This window comes from Primulina eburnea, chromosome 10 (genome assembly GCF_022965805.1).
Source record: "Primulina eburnea isolate SZY01 chromosome 10, ASM2296580v1, whole genome shotgun sequence".
Taxonomy (NCBI): domain Eukaryota; kingdom Viridiplantae; phylum Streptophyta; class Magnoliopsida; order Lamiales; family Gesneriaceae; genus Primulina; species Primulina eburnea.
Genome location: NC_133110.1, coordinates 2,274,027 through 2,293,860, shown reverse-complemented (window position 1 = coordinate 2,293,860; position 19,834 = coordinate 2,274,027). Strand labels below are relative to the sequence as shown.

The 19,834-nt window shown below is 36.5% G+C and overlaps 2 protein-coding genes and 1 pseudogene across 2 annotated transcripts; 2 read left to right on the top strand and 1 right to left on the bottom strand.

Annotated features, from left to right (window-relative positions):
• Positions 1-216: 216 nt before the first annotated feature.
• On the top strand, positions 217-5,016 carry LOC140842429 (probable pyridoxal 5'-phosphate synthase subunit PDX2). Its single transcript, XM_073210330.1, has 7 exons — positions 217-362; positions 502-629; positions 2,441-2,528; positions 2,721-2,794; positions 3,420-3,611; positions 4,527-4,624; positions 4,695-5,016. The coding sequence occupies exons 1-7, from the start codon at positions 311-313 to the stop codon at positions 4,822-4,824; spliced, it is 762 nt and encodes a 253-aa protein (XP_073066431.1). The 5' UTR covers positions 217-310; the 3' UTR covers positions 4,825-5,016.
• Positions 5,017-5,982: 966 nt separating this feature from the next.
• LOC140842427 (beta-galactosidase 8-like) lies at positions 5,983-12,592 on the top strand (annotated as a pseudogene).
• LOC140842428 (beta-galactosidase 8) lies at positions 12,282-18,827 on the bottom strand. The gene is made up of 19 exons (XM_073210329.1): positions 18,239-18,827; positions 18,035-18,130; positions 17,598-17,710; positions 17,403-17,469; positions 17,225-17,317; positions 16,998-17,141; positions 16,623-16,711; positions 16,430-16,535; positions 16,252-16,339; positions 15,944-16,062; positions 15,530-15,694; positions 15,167-15,369; positions 15,004-15,095; positions 14,590-14,699; positions 14,400-14,513; positions 14,147-14,248; positions 13,822-14,033; positions 13,411-13,747; positions 12,282-13,325 (listed from the first exon to the last, which is right to left on the bottom strand). The coding sequence occupies exons 1-19, from the start codon at positions 18,413-18,415 to the stop codon at positions 13,218-13,220; spliced, it is 2,535 nt and encodes an 844-aa protein (XP_073066430.1). The 5' UTR covers positions 18,416-18,827; the 3' UTR covers positions 12,282-13,217.
• Between the last annotated feature and the right edge of the window lie 1,007 nt (positions 18,828-19,834).

Here is a 19,834-nt window from a genome sequence, read left to right as displayed (position 1 = left end):
TACTTTATAAAATCATCACCCAATTTTTTTAAAAAAATATTCGTTTAATTTATTTATTCACTGATGTTTTGAATTCACAGACACGTCGGGCCTCAAGTAACCCGACTCATAGTGGGCCTTCTTTTCCACTTGGGCCTAACTCATGGAGGCCCAAAAAGAAACCCAGCCTAATACCCAATTTCGTAAATTTGGAAACTATAAAAGCAATGTCAAATTTATCATTATTTTCAGTGAAGCAAAGCCAGACGTGATTCTTCGTCGCAGTAGTCCCGAACTCTTCACCGAACACACGCCTTGTGCGGTTGCCGCCATGACAGTTGGCGTGCTCGCTCTCCAGGGATCTTTTAACGAACACATCGCAGGCATGTTTTCAAACTCGGGACCTCTTTATTTTTGCTTTTGTACGTTGTATTTGCCCACTTTTGAATCGTTTCAATGGTATGTATACTATTCAGCATGCATATGGGACCGTGATTGTTTTGTGTGGATTCGTTGATGCAGCTTTGAAAAGGTTGGGTGTGATTGGAGTGGAGGTAAGGAAGGCGGAGCAGCTGCAAAATGTGAGCGCGCTTATTATACCAGGCGGAGAGAGCACCACCATGGCTAAGCTTGCCGGGTATCATAACCTTGTAGGTCCCTTTTTCGTTTGTTTATTTATGCACAAGATACGTGAAGGTCGGGAAGTTGTTTTAAAATTTTATGGTTCGTAAAAGTTGGTTTTTTAATGATTAATTTTTTGTTTTCGTAAAAAGGGGGAGAAACAGAGTTAGCAAAGTAAATGGCAGGTGACTTGCATGAGAGGAGTTAGGAATTTAATTGGTGGAATTATTTGTGTTTGGATGGTTAAACCAGAATTCTCAGAAAATGAGGTTGAACGGCATATGTTTCTTCCACTAATTTCTATTTGCAAGTTGTTGTCCATATTAATCTGCAACTAGTGGCTTTTCTAATGATGACCTATATTGTTCTGTTTCATGTCATGTTTTTTCGTGCATGGTGTGAAGGCCATTCAATCGACAAAAGAATACTTTTTAGTGCCAGGAGTTCTGATGGCTCAATGAATATTGAATAATCAATACTGTTTAAAGAAAGAATTTATAGGCTGATGTTTAGTGAAAGTTTTTATAAAACTTTTTTGGATGTTCAAAACATACAAATAAATGAAAAAAAGTGTTCCACAGTAGGTGTGTGGTAGAAAGGGATGCTGCCTTTGAACATCCCTTGCCGTCAATTAATCAGAATGAGGAAAAGAAGGGAGTTTACACTGGGGAGAATTGAGGGGGGGAGACAAAAGGCAGCTACAAAACCACATTCCCTTAGTCTGTGCAGGTTGTTTTTGACAGAGTTGTGAATTATAAGAGTTGTGCATATGCCAAGAACGTAGGATATCCTTTGCAGGTTTTGTTTGAACGAGCTTTATGGTGGAAATGCTGTATTTGTTTGTGTTTTTATCCGTTTGCTACAAAAAACCGTAGAAACTTAATATATGCATATGAGTTCAGTACCCAAGAATTTAAGAAACTCCATCTGTGAATCTCATGCTCTGTCTTAATTACCGTGATAATATTGCTAGTCTTTTGCTGATGTGAGGATAATTTTGGTTTGCTGCATGTGTACAGTTCCCTGAATTGGTTGGTTTAACTAAGTGCAGAACCTTATCACCTTTTTATCTGACAGTGTGAAAAAATTTGCAATATGGTTATCGGGTATATCATTTGCATAAAGATTCTTGGGTTGCGATTGTGCCCAAGCTTCTCGTGAAAGAAAGCTTACCGGTTCAAACTCCATCTTTGGTTTCTGGTTTGTAGGAAGTATGTAACGGCTTACACAGCCTAGAACATTGCAATTGGTTTACATTCAGGATGAGTAGGTATAGGATGATGGATATCACCAATATACGTATTTGTCTATATAAATGATGTCATTTTAATTTCATAGAGATGGTTGAACGTGACCAATAATGTGAGAAAAAAGGGATTAGCTTGCTGTATCGATTGAAATCATCATCTCTATCATTTTAAACTCTGTAGGACTTTTGAAACACAGTAATTATTCTGTCCACTTCTGGGTGGTGAAAAGATAGAAAACGGTAGAAATGTAGAATGTTGTTTTTAGGATAAAATTTCTGTTTTCAGACTCCCATTCCTTATAACTTGGCTGTACATAGTTGTCTTTTGATTTTCATTTATCATGCTATTTCAACCTTAATGAACTCAAGCATATCCTTACTAAAATATTGGGTGAACACATTGTAGCTATCAGAAGAATAAGAAAGCCTGTTGAAGCCTGATACTCTTGATTCCTTGTGCTAATTTCATCTCCTTTTTTTTTTTGGAATTAAAGTTAGTTGTAGTAACTATGCTGGCGGTCTATTTGCATCTATTTTGTCAACAATGTGTATATAAGAATGATTACCTGCTAAACCTTGTTTTGACTGCAGTTCCCTGCTTTGAGAGAGTTTGTTAAAATGGGGAAACCGGTTTGGGGAACTTGTGCTGGTCTTATTTTCCTGGCTGACAAAGCAATTGGTTAGTATATTCATTTTATCTTACCTTGCCACTGGCTTGAAGTTTCACACTTTTGTGAACCTCAATACATGTTCTTCTTTTGCTTATGGATTCGCATACACAACACATTCTTGTCATTAATGCAGGGAATGAGATGCTTTTAGAGTTTAGACTTTCAGTTTTGACATTTCTGTTATACGTCCTTTCCTTCAGGGCAGAAAAGCGGAGGGCAGGAATTGATTGGTGGCCTTGATTGTACTGTGCATAGAAACTTCTTTGGCAGTCAGGTATCGTAGCAATCTTTTCCTCAAATTTACTACATTTCCCAAACATGGCCGAAAGAAAAAGCAGAAGATATTAGCTATCAACTGCATGCAAATATACAATTTTGCAGTTCTCCACTTCATGCTGATATCATTACTGATGTCGGTTATTGTCAGGTTCTTATAGATTGATGTTTATCCTCTCTTTTTGTGTTTTTTTTGTTAAAAAAATTGTATAGGACTTGAGAAATGGGCATTATCGTTTGATGATTCACAGATTTATTTTTTTCATTCTGACCATGTTTCGTGGTATAGCTTCTCATTTCATCAATGCAGGATATAAAAATCCCATTGTTTCAACTTTCAATTTCTAAGAGCAGTTCCAGGTCACCTATTGATCTTGTGATTAAGTGAGATTGGTAGATGGCTTGAGTGCATGTTACTTTTAAGACAATGGATTAACACTGTAAAGCTGGACATTTTTTTGTGAACAATAGGGGAGGATATAAATACATGGATATGATGTAGAAGGATGTTTTTTTCCGCCAAATTGAGTTTTATGATTGATTTCAAATTTTATTTCCACCTTCTCTCTCAATTTCTTAAGAAAATCTAGATATATGTTTTCCAATCAATATTACTTTTTCAGCTGCAAAGCTTTGAGTCGGAGGTTTCAGTTCCTGAGATTGCAGCCATAGAAGGGGGCCCACCGAGCTTTCGTGGTGTCTTTATTCGTGCTCCTGGAATTCTTGAAGTAGGTCCAGAAGTACAAGTGTTGGCCGAAGTTGCAGTTCAATCTGACGGAACTGCTAATTTTGATTCAGTCGTTGAAAGTTCAGAGGTCAAATTTAATCATTTTCATTTTTGTGCCTTCATTTCTTCATACTCACTTTGTGCTAATGTTTTTATTCCATTTTATTATTTCCACAAGCCATGTCCTACTCAAAGACGAATATCTTCCTAAAGTACTTCAATCCTGTGATGTTACTCCCGGTGATTAAGAGCCACTACTTTTGAAGAAATAAATGAAGATGTTAAAAACTTTAGTTATGATTTATGACTAAAATCTAAGTGATATCATTATCAAATCTGGATAGAGGTTGGTTTTCCCCATCGGAAAGAATAGGCCTGCAATGCTGGCTGGGCCAGTCTTAAATAAACTAGAGGGCAAGCCATCATTGTCATCGCACATTCCATTTTGTTATGGACCTTTTCATGCAGTAACCACCCTTTTAACTTTTTCTCCCCTAGCAAACCTCCCCTTAAATCTGATTAAACAAATTCATCATATGTCACTACTTACGACTTGTTTCCAGGGATTGTTGAATTCATATGGCTTTGTGTCACTTCAGTAGTTACTAACAATCAATCCTTGATTGCTTAAATTTTGGGTGTTCGACTGTTGTTGATAATTAAAATTGACATAACCCTTAGCATGGATGATGTTTATAAGAATTTTATGAATAGGGATAAAGATAGTACCCCAACGCTCAAGCCATCTAGCAAATATTTATGTGAGTATTTACGTTTCTTCTTCTTGCCGATTTCTTGTGGCATGATAATGTGTTGGTGAAGGTCGTTGGTATAATCTATGAATCTGTATACCGAAAACTTATGATTGTAGCCCCTTGTAAAGTCTTAAAGTACATGATAGTATTATTCATATATCGTGACAAATCGCTTTTGGTGGGATGCATTTGATTCTCTTTATTTCTGCACTCGCCATTTTGATATAATTTATGATTTCGTGCATCAGGAAAATTCTGGATCTGAAAAGAAGGTGATTGTTGCTGTAAAACAGGGAAACTTGTTGGCCACTGCTTTTCACCCGGAATTGACTGCTGACATTCGATGGTATGCATATTCAGTATGTACAACCAAAAATCCTCTGCAATTATTTCCCGATGACCTTTCTCTGGTACAGGCATAGTTATTTTTTGAAGATGGTGAAAGAAACCAGCGACGAGGCTTCAAGCAGTACTGCTTCGGCTACGAAAATTATAAGCCTACTTCCCGGACCACGTAAATATGATCTTCCTATATATCAGCAATGACGGAAGAGTGTGTGACGTGAATTTTTAAAGGGTGGATGAAAGTTTTAGTGCATGCTTTCTATGAGCTTCTGACTATTGATTACAATATTATTTATTCTTTATCAGTGATTCAATGCTTTGAAAAGTGGTTTGCAGCCTATATTTTCTACTTGAGTCGTCGTGTACATAATATTTAAGAAATTGTTAGTTTTATGGCATTCCGTATTTGAAGTTTGCCGAAAGAAACAGTCTAAATAGCGCGAAATTTGTTGCTGTCTTTGGTGCTAGACTGTCAAATGATGGCGACGTATTAGAAACACAAAAAAACATAATAAAAATTTTGTATGAATAGAATTGAACATTTGTCGTTTTATTAAAAATTATAGCTGATGGTAATAAAACAACTCAATATTTGAAGTTGTATATATAACAGCTCAAACACAACGTTTCGATTGATCTATCTTGCAGGACAATTATTGTACTCAATAATCTCTTTATCAATAATTACACTTTTTGCAATCAATGAGAATCAAACATATGATCTTGATTTTTATACCAATTGGAGGATCGAGTATTTTTGTTTTACCAAAATTGATTGCTGGTGTTAACAGTGCAACTCAAATATTTTAAACACATTATATTTCGATGGACCTACTTAACATAAATAATTATTGCACCGAACAAAATAAAAAAAAAAAAATAAATATGACTCCCGATGCATCATGTGTTCTGTTAAAAATTAAGAACTTTGAAATTTAATATTTTTTTAATAATTAGTCATATCCGTTACAAAAAAACGTAAGTTACAAAAAAACATACGTTTTTTAAAAAATATTAATTTTCAAAGTTCTTAATTTTTAATCTCTGTTTACAAAAAAAAAAAATATATCTACACACAACTTACGCATCGGATTACTAGTATATATTACAGGAGTTTATATTCTACGGACTCCGAAAATCGAGGTGTCGCATATGAACAAAGTAGACCACAAGTATAGATTACTTTTCGGATGAACATCGTAAGTATATGTTAGATAAAGAACCGATCATCAAACGTGAGTTGGATAAAATGAAGAGATGCAAGAAAAAATGTAGACCAAACAGTGACAGAAATTCGCTCGCGAAATTCCTATATAAATTAACCACACCTCCCCCTCGAATGATCACAAGCAAGTAAGCCGTTTTGTCGGCCTGTTGAGTTGTATATATCTCAAGAGGCATATAAATACAAAACGACTACGGATTACCTTTTTTTTCTTGTAAAATTTTGTGAATAAAATTATAAATTTGTGATAAATTATCTCGTATTCGAAATGGGAAGCTATACTATACCGCGGATGCTGATCGCGTCTCTTGTTCTGGCCGCAACGGCGTCCCTCTGTATAGCTGTGGACGTTACATACGATCGGCGGGGGCTAGGTGATCGATGGCAAGCGTAGGGTTTTGGTCTCTGGTTCCATTCATTATCCACGCAGTACCCCAGAGGTAAGTGTATATATAAGTGTATAGATCGAACTGCATGTGGAATTGATAAATCACATCCAAAAAAATAAAAAGTTTAAGCTTCTTTTTTGTTATAAATTCGTAGCTTTTTTGATACATGCACATATATACTCTTGAAGCACATATATATGGAATTATATCAAATATATAATTATTTTTACTATATATATAAATGTTAATTTTGATTTTGATACATTTTAATTTTCAACTTTAAATCCAAAATATTATTATATATACGTGTGTGTGATTTAGTTGCATGCATGCATGAATTGCAGATGTGGCCAGATTTGATCCAGAAATCAAAGGAGGGTGGTTTGGACATTATCGAGACCTACGTCTTCTGGGACATGCATGAACCTACACGAGGCCAGGTGAGATTACGATCAGTACTTCACAATTTTTTTAATTAAAAATAAAAATATAAATTGAAACGACTAATATTCGAGTCCCATTGGAGTAAAATAAAATTTAATGACATATTTTGATTTTGCAGTATGATTTTACTGGAAGAAAAGATTTGGTGAAGTTCCTAAAATTAGTAGGTGAAGCTGGTTTATATGTTCATCTCCGAATCGGACCTTACGTTTGCGCTGAGTGGAACTATGGGTATATAAGCATGCATGATGCAACTCAATCTTTTTGTTCTTCGTTTATGATTCTGTCGATCGATTTCGGTTGCATGTCATGAAATTGGGAGATCTTTTGGTAATGATTTTATGGTTTATATTACAGTGGGTTCCCTCTTTGGTTGCATTTTATCCCCGGGATTCAACTTCGAACGGACAACGAGCCGTACAAGGTTTCTTCTTCTTTTTTTTTTTGCCTTCTCTTTTTTGGATTAGGCGAATTCTACAAGTTTTTTCTTGTCATCCACGTTACTGTTTTATAAATGTTAATTAATGCATGAATATTTTGTTGTTTTAGGCGGAAATGAAACGATTCGTGACCAAGATTGTGAACTTGATGAAGCAAGAAAATCTGTATGCATCCCAAGGAGGACCCATTATTCTGTCTCAGGTATTGTTGAGGGAACTTGATACAAAGCAAATGTTTATTTTTGAAGGGAATGGTATGGTTTTGTTTTGAGGAATTTAACAAATCTCTGATGGCAGATCGAAAACGAATATGGCAACATTGATTGGGAATATGGTCCAAAAGCCAAAACTTACATTGAATGGGCAGCAGAATTGGCTACATCCATGAACGCTGGGGTTCCGTGGGTGATGTGTCAGCAAAATAATGCGCCTCAATCTATGGTAAGTTCTTGATTTCTTGCTCTTTTTCATTTTTTATGAACTCTTGGTTATTACATTCACACAGAGCCTCTACTCGTTACATCCTCGCGCTAAGGCGATGCTATCTTAAGTTTATGCTAAATAGATGGATCTGATCGACGCCCATAAATACTTGGAAACGTTTGAGCACCTGCAGGCCAGGGTGGAAAATTGTCCACCATCGTTTATAAAAAAATTCTTTAAATCTTTCTTTGTTAAAAAAAAACTCCAAGATTTTAGCTTAAGAATGTATTAGTTCACCTCTCAAAAATTATAAAACAATGAATTACATATTTTGTCCCTTATCATTGGATCTTGGCTCCATTTTGAGTCGTTAATCAAACCAACACTTACTCTTGTTATTTCTTTTGAGCAGATAAACACTTGCAATGGCTTTTACTGTGACCAGTTTTCTCCAAATTCTGATCAGAAGCCAAAATTTTGGACAGAGCTCTGGAGTGGATGGTAACTTGTCAATCCCTTGAGATGCATATTTTATTTTAAGTTTGCATGCATTTGCGTCCTGATTTTGATATCTGATTGCTAATTATTATATTCACTGGTCTGGATTGTCAATGTATTTAGGTTCACTGCATGGGGTGACCCTGTTCCATACAGACCTGCGGAAGACGTCGCTTTTGCCGCTGCACGTTTTTATCAGCTCAATGGAACCTTAGTCAATTATTACATGGTACTTCCGATTTTCGTTGTTGTTTAATTGTTATCATGAGAACTTTCTTGCCAATCGGTTCCATATATGCAGTACCATGGTGGAACTAACTTTGGCCGGACTTCTGGTGGACCCTTCATCAGTACAACCTACGATTATGATGCTCCTATTGATGAGTTCGGTATGACACTCACACTAATTACTATTTGGTACAGTACAAATCATGAGTGTTGCTTGATATGAACAAAGCAGCATAAAAATATTCGAATTTTCAAACAAAAGCTAAACATTCTCCTTGCTAAGTTATCAGATTTTGTAACCTTTTAAACTCTTTATTGTTGGACAAGATTTTAATTGCTTAGTGTCAAAATAAGCTTAGATAATTGATCCTAATCTCCTTAAAATCCTCCTAGTTTAAATACTGAGGGATTTGACAAAAGTTTTTCATGTCTATCTCAGGACTACTGAGGCAGCCTAAGTGGGGTCACTTGAGAGATCTACACAAGGCCATTAAACTTTGTGAAGATGCGATGGTGGAGGCTGACGGAAACACGACTTCTCTCGGATCAAATGCGGAGGTAAAACTTCAACTTTATAGTCTATTAATTTTTATGCATGAAGTTATGCCCTGTCAATCTTCATAATTCAGCTCAAGAGAGTTCCATGTTCTGAACAATCGTCTTAGGCCCTATAGATCTTTACTTGAACTATTTACTGCACAATTAGGTGTCTCCAACTAATGTAGTTTAAATTTGTAGTTCAAATTCGCACTTTGATTTAATGTCTTCTATTGCATGTTAGAATGATATTAACTTAGAGCGAAGTATAAATTTGGACAAAATAAAATTTCCTTGGATCTTGATGAGATCTGCTATTCAGCTTTAAATCTTAAAATTTATGCACGCGGAATAATGGTGGTAGATTATTTTCCTTGACTGTGTAATTTGATGTCCTGTGCATTAGCTTATTGTTTTAAATGACTCTATTGCGCTAAAATCATACATTATTGTACTATGCATGTATTATTTTGTTTCGCAATCTTAGCTCATATTGTATTGTGTTCCTGTTGTTTCCAACCTGGACTTTCAGGCCACTGTCTATAAAACTGAATCAGGGGAATGTGCTGCTTTTCTAGCCAATATGGACAACCAGAAGGATCAAACAGTATACTTCAACGGCAATTACTATGAATTGCCTGCTTGGTCTGTTAGCATCTTACCAGACTGCAAGAATGTAGTATATAATACCGCGAAGGTTCGCCTCATAGACCTTTATGTTGTGTCTTTCAATGTGAAACCGTGGATCCTACTTGTTACACATGGATTTCATATTCTTTAATGCTCACGGTTTTTCAAGTTTTATGGTAACATCTTGAACAATGTGTCTTACTTAAATCAGTGGGTGATTTAACATGTTGATATCATCAGTTGAGATAACGAGTTTAAAATATGTAGATGCAAATAATGAAGGCTTTTGGAATTAAATGCAAAAATTCAAAGTTCTGGTGGATGGGAACAACCCTAAGTTGAACGGGGAACCTAATCCAACACATTCTGTGTAATTAAGATCCATTTTTCTGATCTTTTGAATTTGTCTAGATATCTTTGAAGTATACTCACTCACTGCAAGATTACCTGCCATATGTATCAACATGAACTACTTCATTGATTTTATTTTTAAAAATTACAGATTAATTCTGTGACAGCGACAACAAAGTTTGTTCGCCAACCGCCACAAAATGGTACCACACCTGGTGCATCCCTCTCAGGTTGGAGTTGGTTCCGGGAACCTGTTGGCATTTCAAGTAACAATGCGTTTGAGTTACTTGGGTTGATGGAGCAGATTAACACTACCGCTGATAAAAGTGACTATCTCTGGTATTCCTTAAGGTATACAGGTTGATCACAAAAACTTGTAAGCAAATTTTCTCGCTTGTTACTTTTTTGACATTCACTGTTGTGTTTTCCAGCACCCAAATAAATCCAAATGACCCTTTGCTTCGAGATGGCTCTCAGATTCTGTTACATATTGATACACTTGGTCATGTATTTCATGCCTTTGTCAATGGAAGGCGTGTAGGTATGGAAAACGATTCCTACCAACAGAATTTGTCTTAGATCCTCTTGTGTTTCATTTAAAGTTCCACTCTATGTACTCAGCTAGCTTCTGGATCGGGTGTTTGCAGGTAGTGGAAACAGTCACATCAATAAGGCTTCCATAGAGGTTCCTGTGACCCTTGAACCCGGAACTAACAAGATAGACCTCTTGGGTGTGACAGTTGGATTAAAGGTTTTGAACACTTTGAACACTTTCTTTTAGCAATGCATCTAAAATTAATTTCTTATACAATTCCCTTCCTGATTCAGAACTACGGAGCTTTCTTTGATTTATCGGGAGCGGGAATTACTGGTCCAGTTCAGTTGAAAGGTTTAAGCAACGGTTCAACCATTGACCTCTCTTCAGAATATTGGACGTATCAGGTTATTGGTCTAAACTTTGTAACACACCATACACTGTGATGGAACTTGTGCCTTGTTGAACTGTACAAGTGCTGAGAAAAATCTTTGTAGAGCATTTAATAGATTTACAGCTTTTCACCATTATAGAATTTCTCACTATGTAATATTCCTCACCAGATTGGTTTGAAAGGGGAAGAATCAGGGCTATCTACAGGAAGTTCCCCACTTTGGTTGTCCAAGCCTGCTTTGCCTAAATATACTCCTCTGACTTGGTACAAGGTAACAGCATATATTTTTAATTTCCTGTCTGAATAAACATCTGGGAAAAGAATTTCCAGTATTTATGACTTCTGAAAAACTGAGCTTGTAGAAGCAGCATCAATATAAACATATGCAGAAGCCTACTCCTTCTTTTTCAAGTAAAAAAGTAAATCCGAATGCTTTAGTTTCATGGCTGAGATGGTCTATATAGTACTCCCATCACAATCACCAATCCAAGTGCACCCAATCTATCATGAGGGCCAAAGAAAAATTAAGAAAGTAATGAGAAATATTGATCTTTTTCATTTTCATTCAGGGCATGCTTTTCTGTGTTCCTTGGCTATGAATGTTTGAATAATGACATGAAAATTATGCAATAACCCCTAGATATCGTGTTCACAAGGGCTTCTCACGAATAACTGGTTTCTAGCACAACACTAGTATATGCTTTAATTACCTTTCGTGAAGCAAAAAGTAGTCACTGCAACTTAAAATCTATTAGTTTTCCAGCTTTGGGTTGAAATTGTTTATGCAAGACAACATGATCTGATATCTCCTGCTTTCTTTTTTTTTTTTTTTAAATCTAGACGACTCTTTCTGCTCCCCCTGGAAATAGTCCTGTTGCGATGGAGTTCACGGGCATGCAAAAGGGTCAGGCCTGGATAAATGGACAGAGCATTGGACGTTACTGGCCAGCCAGTATTGCTAATGTAGACGCCAAATGTACAAACACTTGCAACTATAAAGGAAGTTACGACCAAAACAAATGTCTGGCAGGTTGCGGAAAACCAACTCAGCAATAGTGAGTATATCAAATATCGGCACTACTACTACTAAGTTCTTTCGCATACTACATACATTCATATTGCTCGAGTATAATCTTGCAGTTATCATGTCCCCCGTTCATGGCTTAAACCAAGTGGAAACGTCTTGGTGATGATGGAAGAAATTGGTGGCGATCCAACACGTGTATCTTTCGCTACAAGAGAGATAGGACCTATATGTGCACGGGTTTCTGAAAGTTTCCCAGCCCCCATTGATTCATGGAGCTCTAACCATTTGCAATCCAATACCAGTGTGCCAACACTATCACTAGAGTGCCCCTCACCTAACCAAGTCATATCCGAACTCCAATTCTTGAGCTTTGGAAATCCACATGGAACCTGTGGAACCTTTACCCAAGGTCGTTGCAGGAGCAGACGAGCTAGGCGTGTTGTCCATAAGGTTTTTTTCCCCTGAATTTTGAGTTCTGAAATATCATTTTCTCCAAATTAAGATGTTTATTTCTCACTCGTCATGACAAATGTACACAGGCTTGTGTCGGAAAAACAAGATGCAGTATTGAAGTCTCTGTGAAGAATCTTGGTGACCCTTGTCCAAATGTTACAAAGAGTTTGGCTGTACAAGCTACCTGTGCTTGAGAACCTAATTGTTGCGCCATCGGCTATTCGAATACAGTTCAATCACACAATTTATATCTGTTATAATTCGAGAATTTTTTCATTTTCTCAAGTCTTTAACATCTGTACATGATCTTTCCCACCTCTTTGCCCCTCCATCTTGTACATAACATGATTTTTTCATGATTATATATAATGTTGTATAGAAGAAATTTTTTCGTATTTCTGTGTTTTAAAGATGTTATACTGTGATCCAGTTGAGTTGATCAGGGAACCGATATTCAAATGAAGTTCTTTTTTCTTCTTTTTCGAACTATCAAACAATATTTTTAGTGATGCCAAATAACAACATATTTAGCAGCAGCATCTTTGAAACCTGCAAACCTGGCAAGCAGATGACTACAAAGATGGCGCTTGATACTTATCTTCTCTCCCATTGTAATAAGAATTTTCTCATTCCATTGTAATAAGAATTTTCTCATTTGGACTCGATATTTTGTCTCAAACTTGAAATATTGGTTTTTTTTTTTTTTTTGGAATTGGAAAGGTTTCAAACTTGAGAATTGAGATATTGTTGCGGGATTCAAGCCATTAGCTCCTCATGCTTTTTATTATGTCCGATCATTATTTATGAAACGATTTGTGGGATCGTGGCTTGAAATTTACTCGAGACTCCTTGTTAATTAGATCCTATGTCATCCTTAGTTATGAAAAAATGCGCATTAAATGGATTTAAATCACATAATAGACATGGATTAAATTAATTATATCTAGTGAAAGTTAATGTGATTATGGAACAGATTAATCCGATTGAACTTTATTATTTTTTTGTGATGAGCTATCTTGTTCATGTACAGGAGGCCTCAACAGCTAAACTTTTTGCGATTCCTGAGCAGGGATCGCCGAATGTATTCACTGATACTCCAATGCTGCACTTTTTCAATCCTATGCAAGCCTGTAGACAATGTTGAATTGTAAGTTCCAATGGAACCGAACTTTTTGGCATAAAATTTTATAGAATGAATCAGCAGAATTCGAACCTTTCTCACGATCGAGAGGGCCCTTCTGCTGCTGCATGGACCATGGCTAAAACTCCCGCATTTCCCGCGAGGAGTTCCAAAGCTGGCAAATTTGATTTCAGTTATCACCTGATTCGGAGAAGGACAATGGAGTGACAAAGTTGGTCCAGCTTTTTTCCTTGTTTCTTCGTCAGAATTCCATAGCTCGACTGGGCTTGGGTGAGTGTCCGAAATTCTGGAACATATACTTTGGGTCTCTTTTGTAGCAAAAGATAACTGCGTCGGATCACCTCCTATTTCCTCAAATAGTACCATGACATTCCCACTCGGTTGTATCCAAGCACGGGGAACGTGATAGCTGCATGATTTCGGGACCATATCGAAGATGAGAATCAGAAGAATTTAAGAAAAGTTTTAACCAAGAAAACATACAGCTGCTGAGTTGCTGCTCCACAATTTCTCTGACATTTACTGGGCTGATAAGAACCTCTGTAGTTGCAAGAATCAGTGCAACCGCTCTTTGGAGCAATATAAGTAGGCCAATAACGCCCAATACTTTGTCCATTTATCCATGCCTGACCCTTCCCCATTCCTGTGAAGTCTAGGGCAACTGGGCTGCTTCCAGCTGGGGAGTCAAAAGTCGTCTATATCACAAAGAACAGATCGAGGTGTAAATTTTACCTTGTACAGTACCAATGGGTTAACGTCGGATGTGCTAATTATGTGAACAGATTGAGGTAATAGTTATAATATTTACCTTGTACCATACCAATGGTTGATTCTTAGGCAGAGTAGGCTGAGATACCCAAAGAGAGGAACTTCCACTAGATAGGCCTAAATCTTCTCCTTTCAAACCAATCTGCTACCACAGATTCCAAAATGAGATAAGAAAAGAATAAGTGGCGGATTAAATCTGTGAGAAGATATTGTCTGCACGTACATTTAACCAAATCAAACGTATGAATAATTGAATACCAGTATGCCTATACAAGAAAATCTTACACTAATACCTGATAAATCCACTGCCGGGATGATAGATCAATTGTGGATCCATTTTGTAAACCTTTTAACTGCACAGGGCCAGTAACACCAGCTCCCTCTGTATCATAGTGTGCTCCATAGTTCTAAATTCGCAGAACTTTATGTTAGATAGCAATGATGGTCAGGATTACAATAAGAATTTTGTCCTGAAACAAGCACCTGTAATCCCACAGTCAAACTCAACAGATCAATCTTGTTTTGTCCAGGTACAAGGCTGATAGGAACATCTATTGAAACTTTACGATTATCATGGCTTCCTTTTCCACTCCCTGTTTAACAAGTCCATGAGCAGGAGAAGCAAAATAAAATATATAGGTATGGCACATATTTTCCAGTGCTAAAAGTTCGTTTTTAGTCACCATTACAACAAAAATGTCGATCGCCTTAATTGGAATGTGCTTTTTCTTGTTACACACTATATCACTTGGTGTGTTGGTGAAAGTACATGTTAATAGAACTAATGCTTACACAACATGACACGATTGACAACAACTCTGAATTTTTTTATAATTAGAAAGACCAAACAAAATATCGTAGATAAAGGCTCAGTTAGCAGCATTTATTCCGAATTACCTGCAAGTTCTCCATTTATAAAAACATGCAGCGCGTGGCCAAGAGAATCAACGTGAAGAACTGCCTTTGATTCATTTCCTTTTATTTCGATGCTGAAACAATCAAGAAATATCAAAACCTGACATCTGTGCCATAAGAATCATATTTCTGAATGGTTTTGTACCTTGAGGAATACCACAGATAGTCACTTTTATCAGAAGTAGTATTTATTTGTTCAAGCAACCCGAGTTTTGGGAATGCATTATCACTAGATATACCGACAGGTTCATTGATCCAACTCCAACCTGAGATGGATGCATCAGAAGCTGTAGCATCATCTTTTGAGGGTTGACGAACAAATTCTGAGATAGTGGCCACTGAGTTGATCTGTCGTTTGGACAAAGAAATACTTTATCATAGGTTGTATTGAAGATTATATCATTGTTTTCGAGGTTTTTTGGACGATACAACTGATTGAGCCTACAAGAATTGGACATTTTATAATTCTGGATATGGGAAATATAATGCAAGGGTTTATAAGGCATACTTTTGCGGTATTGAGTGCCACATTCTTGCAGTCAGGTAAGATGCTGACAGACCAAGCAGGCAATTTATAGGAATTGCCATTGAATTTAACTGTCGCATCAGATTTAGTGTCTACATTTGCAAGAAAAGCAGCGCATAGCCCTGATTCAGTTTTATAAACAGTGGCCTGAAATAGAGAAAGTATCAATTACAATAGATGACAGAAGACATTAGGAGTTTAAAACCTCTAAATTTCTCTTTGAACTTCAGGCTAAGGACAACCCCTTCAAATGAATATAGAAACCTATAATAAGTTTTTGTTCTCTGAAAGCAAGCTAATCCTAAGAATTTCTTTTTAATTTGTTCTGTTCAAGAATCGGAAACTCTGTATGTTACAAAAAAAAAAAGGAGAGTGAAAAGTGGTACGCTTTTGTACCTCCAAATTTGAACCAAGAGAAGTAGTTTGGGGATCAGTTGCCAACATTGCCTCTTCACAAAGCTTTATAACCTTGTGCACATCTTTCAAGTGACCCCATTTTGGTTGCCTTAAAAGGCCTAGAACACAGAAAAATCAGAACTCAAAAACATCTATGACAAGAAAGATCACTTGGAAATATTAGTTGTAATTAATTTTTCTTATCCTGGGCTCAGCAATTCATGTCTGGACATGCGAACTAACTAGTCTTCCTGGTTGCAATAACTGCGTGATTATAAAAGAGAGAGATATATATACAAAACCCGCACCATATTCATCAATTGGAGCATCATAATCATAGCTTGTTGTAATGAAAGGCCCACCACTACTCCGGCCGAAGTTTGTACCTCCTTGATACTGTAAAAAATATTAAAAAAGTTGATCTCAAAGAGACTTGGGAAATATTCTTGAATAAAATTAAATATTAGAAATGATCAATGTAAGCACCATGTAATAGTTCTGGAAGGTTCCGCCGAGCTGGTAAAAACGTGCTACGGCAAAGGCAAGGTCTTCTGCTGGTCTGTATGGCACAGGATCCCCAAATGAAGAGAACCTAGGTTATTTAGACAAATTAATCACAGGTTGTTTGAGATAAGAAATAGTAGGTATTCGACCATGAAAAAGAAATTAAACAACCAACCATCCACTCCAGTTCTCTGTCCACAATTTTGGCTTTTTATTCGAATTTGGAGTGAATTGATCACAATAAAACCCGTTGCAAGTGTTAATCTGCAGTCATTCAAGACAATAGATAGACGGCTCAATTAGAGACAAATCTAGGAAATCTAGAAAAGGTTGGGAGGAGACCGGATGAGGTTGTTGTGATATTGAAAAGAATTTGAGTGACGTGAACTTGTAATTTTTAAAATATACAAAAAAATCCAATTTTTTTTTTATCTGATAACTCAAGACCGGCACATCTACAAGAAATCGCGCAGTCATCCCCCATTCATTTCCCATTGATAAAATCATTTGAGCTTTGGGCGAAAACTAGAGAAAACCAGTAGAAACTTACGATAGGATCAGGAGCGTCACTTTGCTGGCACATAACCCAGGGCACCCCTGTACCCAAGGACACAGCCATAGCTGCAGCCCATTTGACATAAGGCGCAGCGCCACTGCCATAACCAGACTGGACATTTCCATACTCATTTTCAATCTGGAAGTGAATAACAAACTTTTCCGTGAAATTGTTAGCAAATCAATGAATTTACAAACCTTCCATTTTTATCCTAAACATGCCTGAGATAGAATGATAGGCCCTCCTTGGGATGCGTAAAGATTTTCTTCCATCATCAAGTCCACAATCTTGGCTGTAAACCGTTTCATTTCGGCCTAAAATAAAAAATTCTCAAATTTAATAAATTGCAAACGCCAATTGTTGTAACATTGGACAAGGTTCAAGAATTAGCTATTTGACCTTGAAAGGTTCATTATTAGTTCGAAACTCGATCCCAGGTATGAAATGCAACCAAAGAGGAAATCCACTGATAGCAGCCATAAAATTCTCAGTTAAGCCCCATTTTCACGATTACCATAAAAACCCAATAAAAAGAACATATAAATAGCAAGATTATGGTCCAATTCTTGGATAATAGAAAAATGAAATACTTGCCCATAATTCCACTCTGCGCAAGCATAAGGTCCAATGCGAAGATGAACCAGTAATCCAGCCTCCCCGATCAATTTCACAAATTTCGCCACATCCTTTCTTCCTTCAAAATCGTACTGCAAAATTTCCTCCACAAATCAGCATTCTTTTTCTCCATCTCTCCTTTTATTCCCCACTGACTAGATTATTAAAAATCCGGTAAAACAGACACTTTCTTGATCAACAGAGGAATCTACTCATTTAACTAATATTTTTTCCACTAAAGTTCTTCACAATTTTTGGAGCAACAAGCAGGAAAGTGAAAAAGCAGCAATTTTTACTTTTTCCCCCCCTCCCCCTTTTTTCTCCACAAGCCAACAAACCCAGAAATGAAGTAAAGAATAGTCATGAAGCGGCAAACTTTCCAAAAATAAAATAAATTAAAATAATCAGAGAATCACCTGCCCCCGAACTTCTTCATGCAGATTCCAGAAAATGTAAGTTTGAATGACATCCAATCCTCCATCCTTGGATTTCTGAATCAAATCCGGCCACATCTACGCACGAATTTTCATGTAAAAACCATTAGAAAAACGGGATTTTAGGTAGACTTATCTGGGAGACTGCGGGTGTGAAAAGTTGTGAACATATATATATGTACTGACATCAGGAGTGCTGCGCGCGTAATGAATCGAACCGGAGATGAAAAACCTCCTCTGGCCGTCGATCACGATCGCTCGATGATCGTACGTCACATTGGCGCCAAAGCAATACCGCGCCGCTGATGCCAAAACGAGAAGCAACGCCACTGCCGACATTCCACCGCCACCAATTCTCATCATATTCCTATGCTGTTTCAACTACTCTAATTATTATTTATAAACACAAATGGATCAATGTTAATCCTTCTTGGTTTCTTGATTCACTCACGTTGTTTTTCCTTTCAAACTTCGCATTACTTTGCCATGAATCAAAGAAATTAAACAACTGTTAAGCAAAAGCTTAAATTTTTTCCCCTTAATACACAATTATCTTTTCCTTCTTCTTCTTCTTCAGCTGGTGCTGTTCTCTGCGGCTCGAGCCACACAGAGCATGCGGCGCTATATACTAATGTACGCGAGGGGTGGCACATTCGTCACGGAATTGAATAACAACGATGTGGGCTTCAGTTTGTCAGTATTTCGCTGAGGTAAGCGATAAGATTTTTCTTCATTCGTTTTTTTGTATGCTGTGTACAAAACAGAGGCCGACACAATTTGTGCCTCGACATTTTAGCATTTCCACTGTATGATTTTGCATGTCAAATTCATAAAATATTTGGAAATTTTATCAAAAATTTTAAGATTTATAATAAATAAGATCACGGGAAAACGTCTCACGTGGTTTGATCATTAGAAGAGGAGACCAAAGACAATCTCAATCTAACATAGTATTGTATAAAAAAAATACATATGTAAAAATTGCTTAATTTGAAAAACTAATATTCATATAATCGACCCACGACTAACAAGAATGTGTGATGATTATCAATGAGTTCACATTGTTACACTTTCCATCTCGAGCTTTTGATAATGCTGTAACCACTCCCATCATATAATTGATGTTTGAGCAGTTAGTTCCTATCTATATTTATTAGGAAAAACAATATTTGTTGAAGTCAATATTTATTTCTTTTTTAAGAATATTCGAAATATAATGTTTGAATTATTATATAGTTTAAGATAACGTGGAGATTTAAATTTTGTGGTGTAAATGAATTCACTACCAATTGAAGTGACCTCCCCCCAACTATTTTTCCTAATTATTTTCCGCTAACAATTGATAAATGTCAAATAATAATTGGATTGTACAAGTACCCGTTAAATCGAAAACACCTATTGAAATGTTAAAAATCATTTTTCCAAAAAAGAATTATTAACTAAAACTCGAAAATTGGGTTTTCAAAACTAAGCTCAATCTGAATGAAATTGAGAATATTCTAATTATTTGCATAAATTTATTATAAAATGGATGAAAAATAATAATCCATCCACTAAAAAATTCGAAAATTCGCCAAATACATGGCAGTAGTTTAGGTAACATTACGTGCACACATCTAAAATGTCAAAAATAGACGCAGGCCTCTCAGTTGGTTGGCCATCCGTCCAACGCCCCTATCGGGAAATAAAATTAATTTCTTTATTTAGTATATTATATCTAATGATAAAAGCTTGTGTAAGACGATCTCACATGTCGTATTCTGTGATACATATATTTTATTT

Bases quoted from the DNA above. Each gene is read 5' to 3' on its own strand.
- LOC140842429 (XM_073210330.1), top strand. From the start codon at position 311: ATGACAGTTGGCGTGCTCGCTCTCCAGGGATCTTTTAACGAACACATC. The intron at 2,529-2,720 runs GTTAGTATATTC...CCTTTCCTTCAG, and splicing joins CCTGGCTGACAAAGCAATTG to GGCAGAAAAGCGGAGGGCAG. The intron at 3,612-4,526 runs GTCAAATTTAAT...TTCGTGCATCAG, and splicing joins CAGTCGTTGAAAGTTCAGAG to GAAAATTCTGGATCTGAAAA.
- LOC140842428 (XM_073210329.1), bottom strand. From the start codon at position 18,415: ATGATGAGAATTGGTGGCGGTGGAATGTCGGCAGTGGCGTTGCTTCTC. The intron at 15,695-15,943 runs GTACAAAAGCGT...TCTCTATTTCAG, and splicing joins CTCTTGGTTCAAATTTGGAG to GCCACTGTTTATAAAACTGA. The intron at 14,249-14,399 runs GTATTAGTGTAA...CTGTGGTAGCAG, and splicing joins CCCGGCAGTGGATTTATCAG to ATTGGTTTGAAAGGAGAAGA.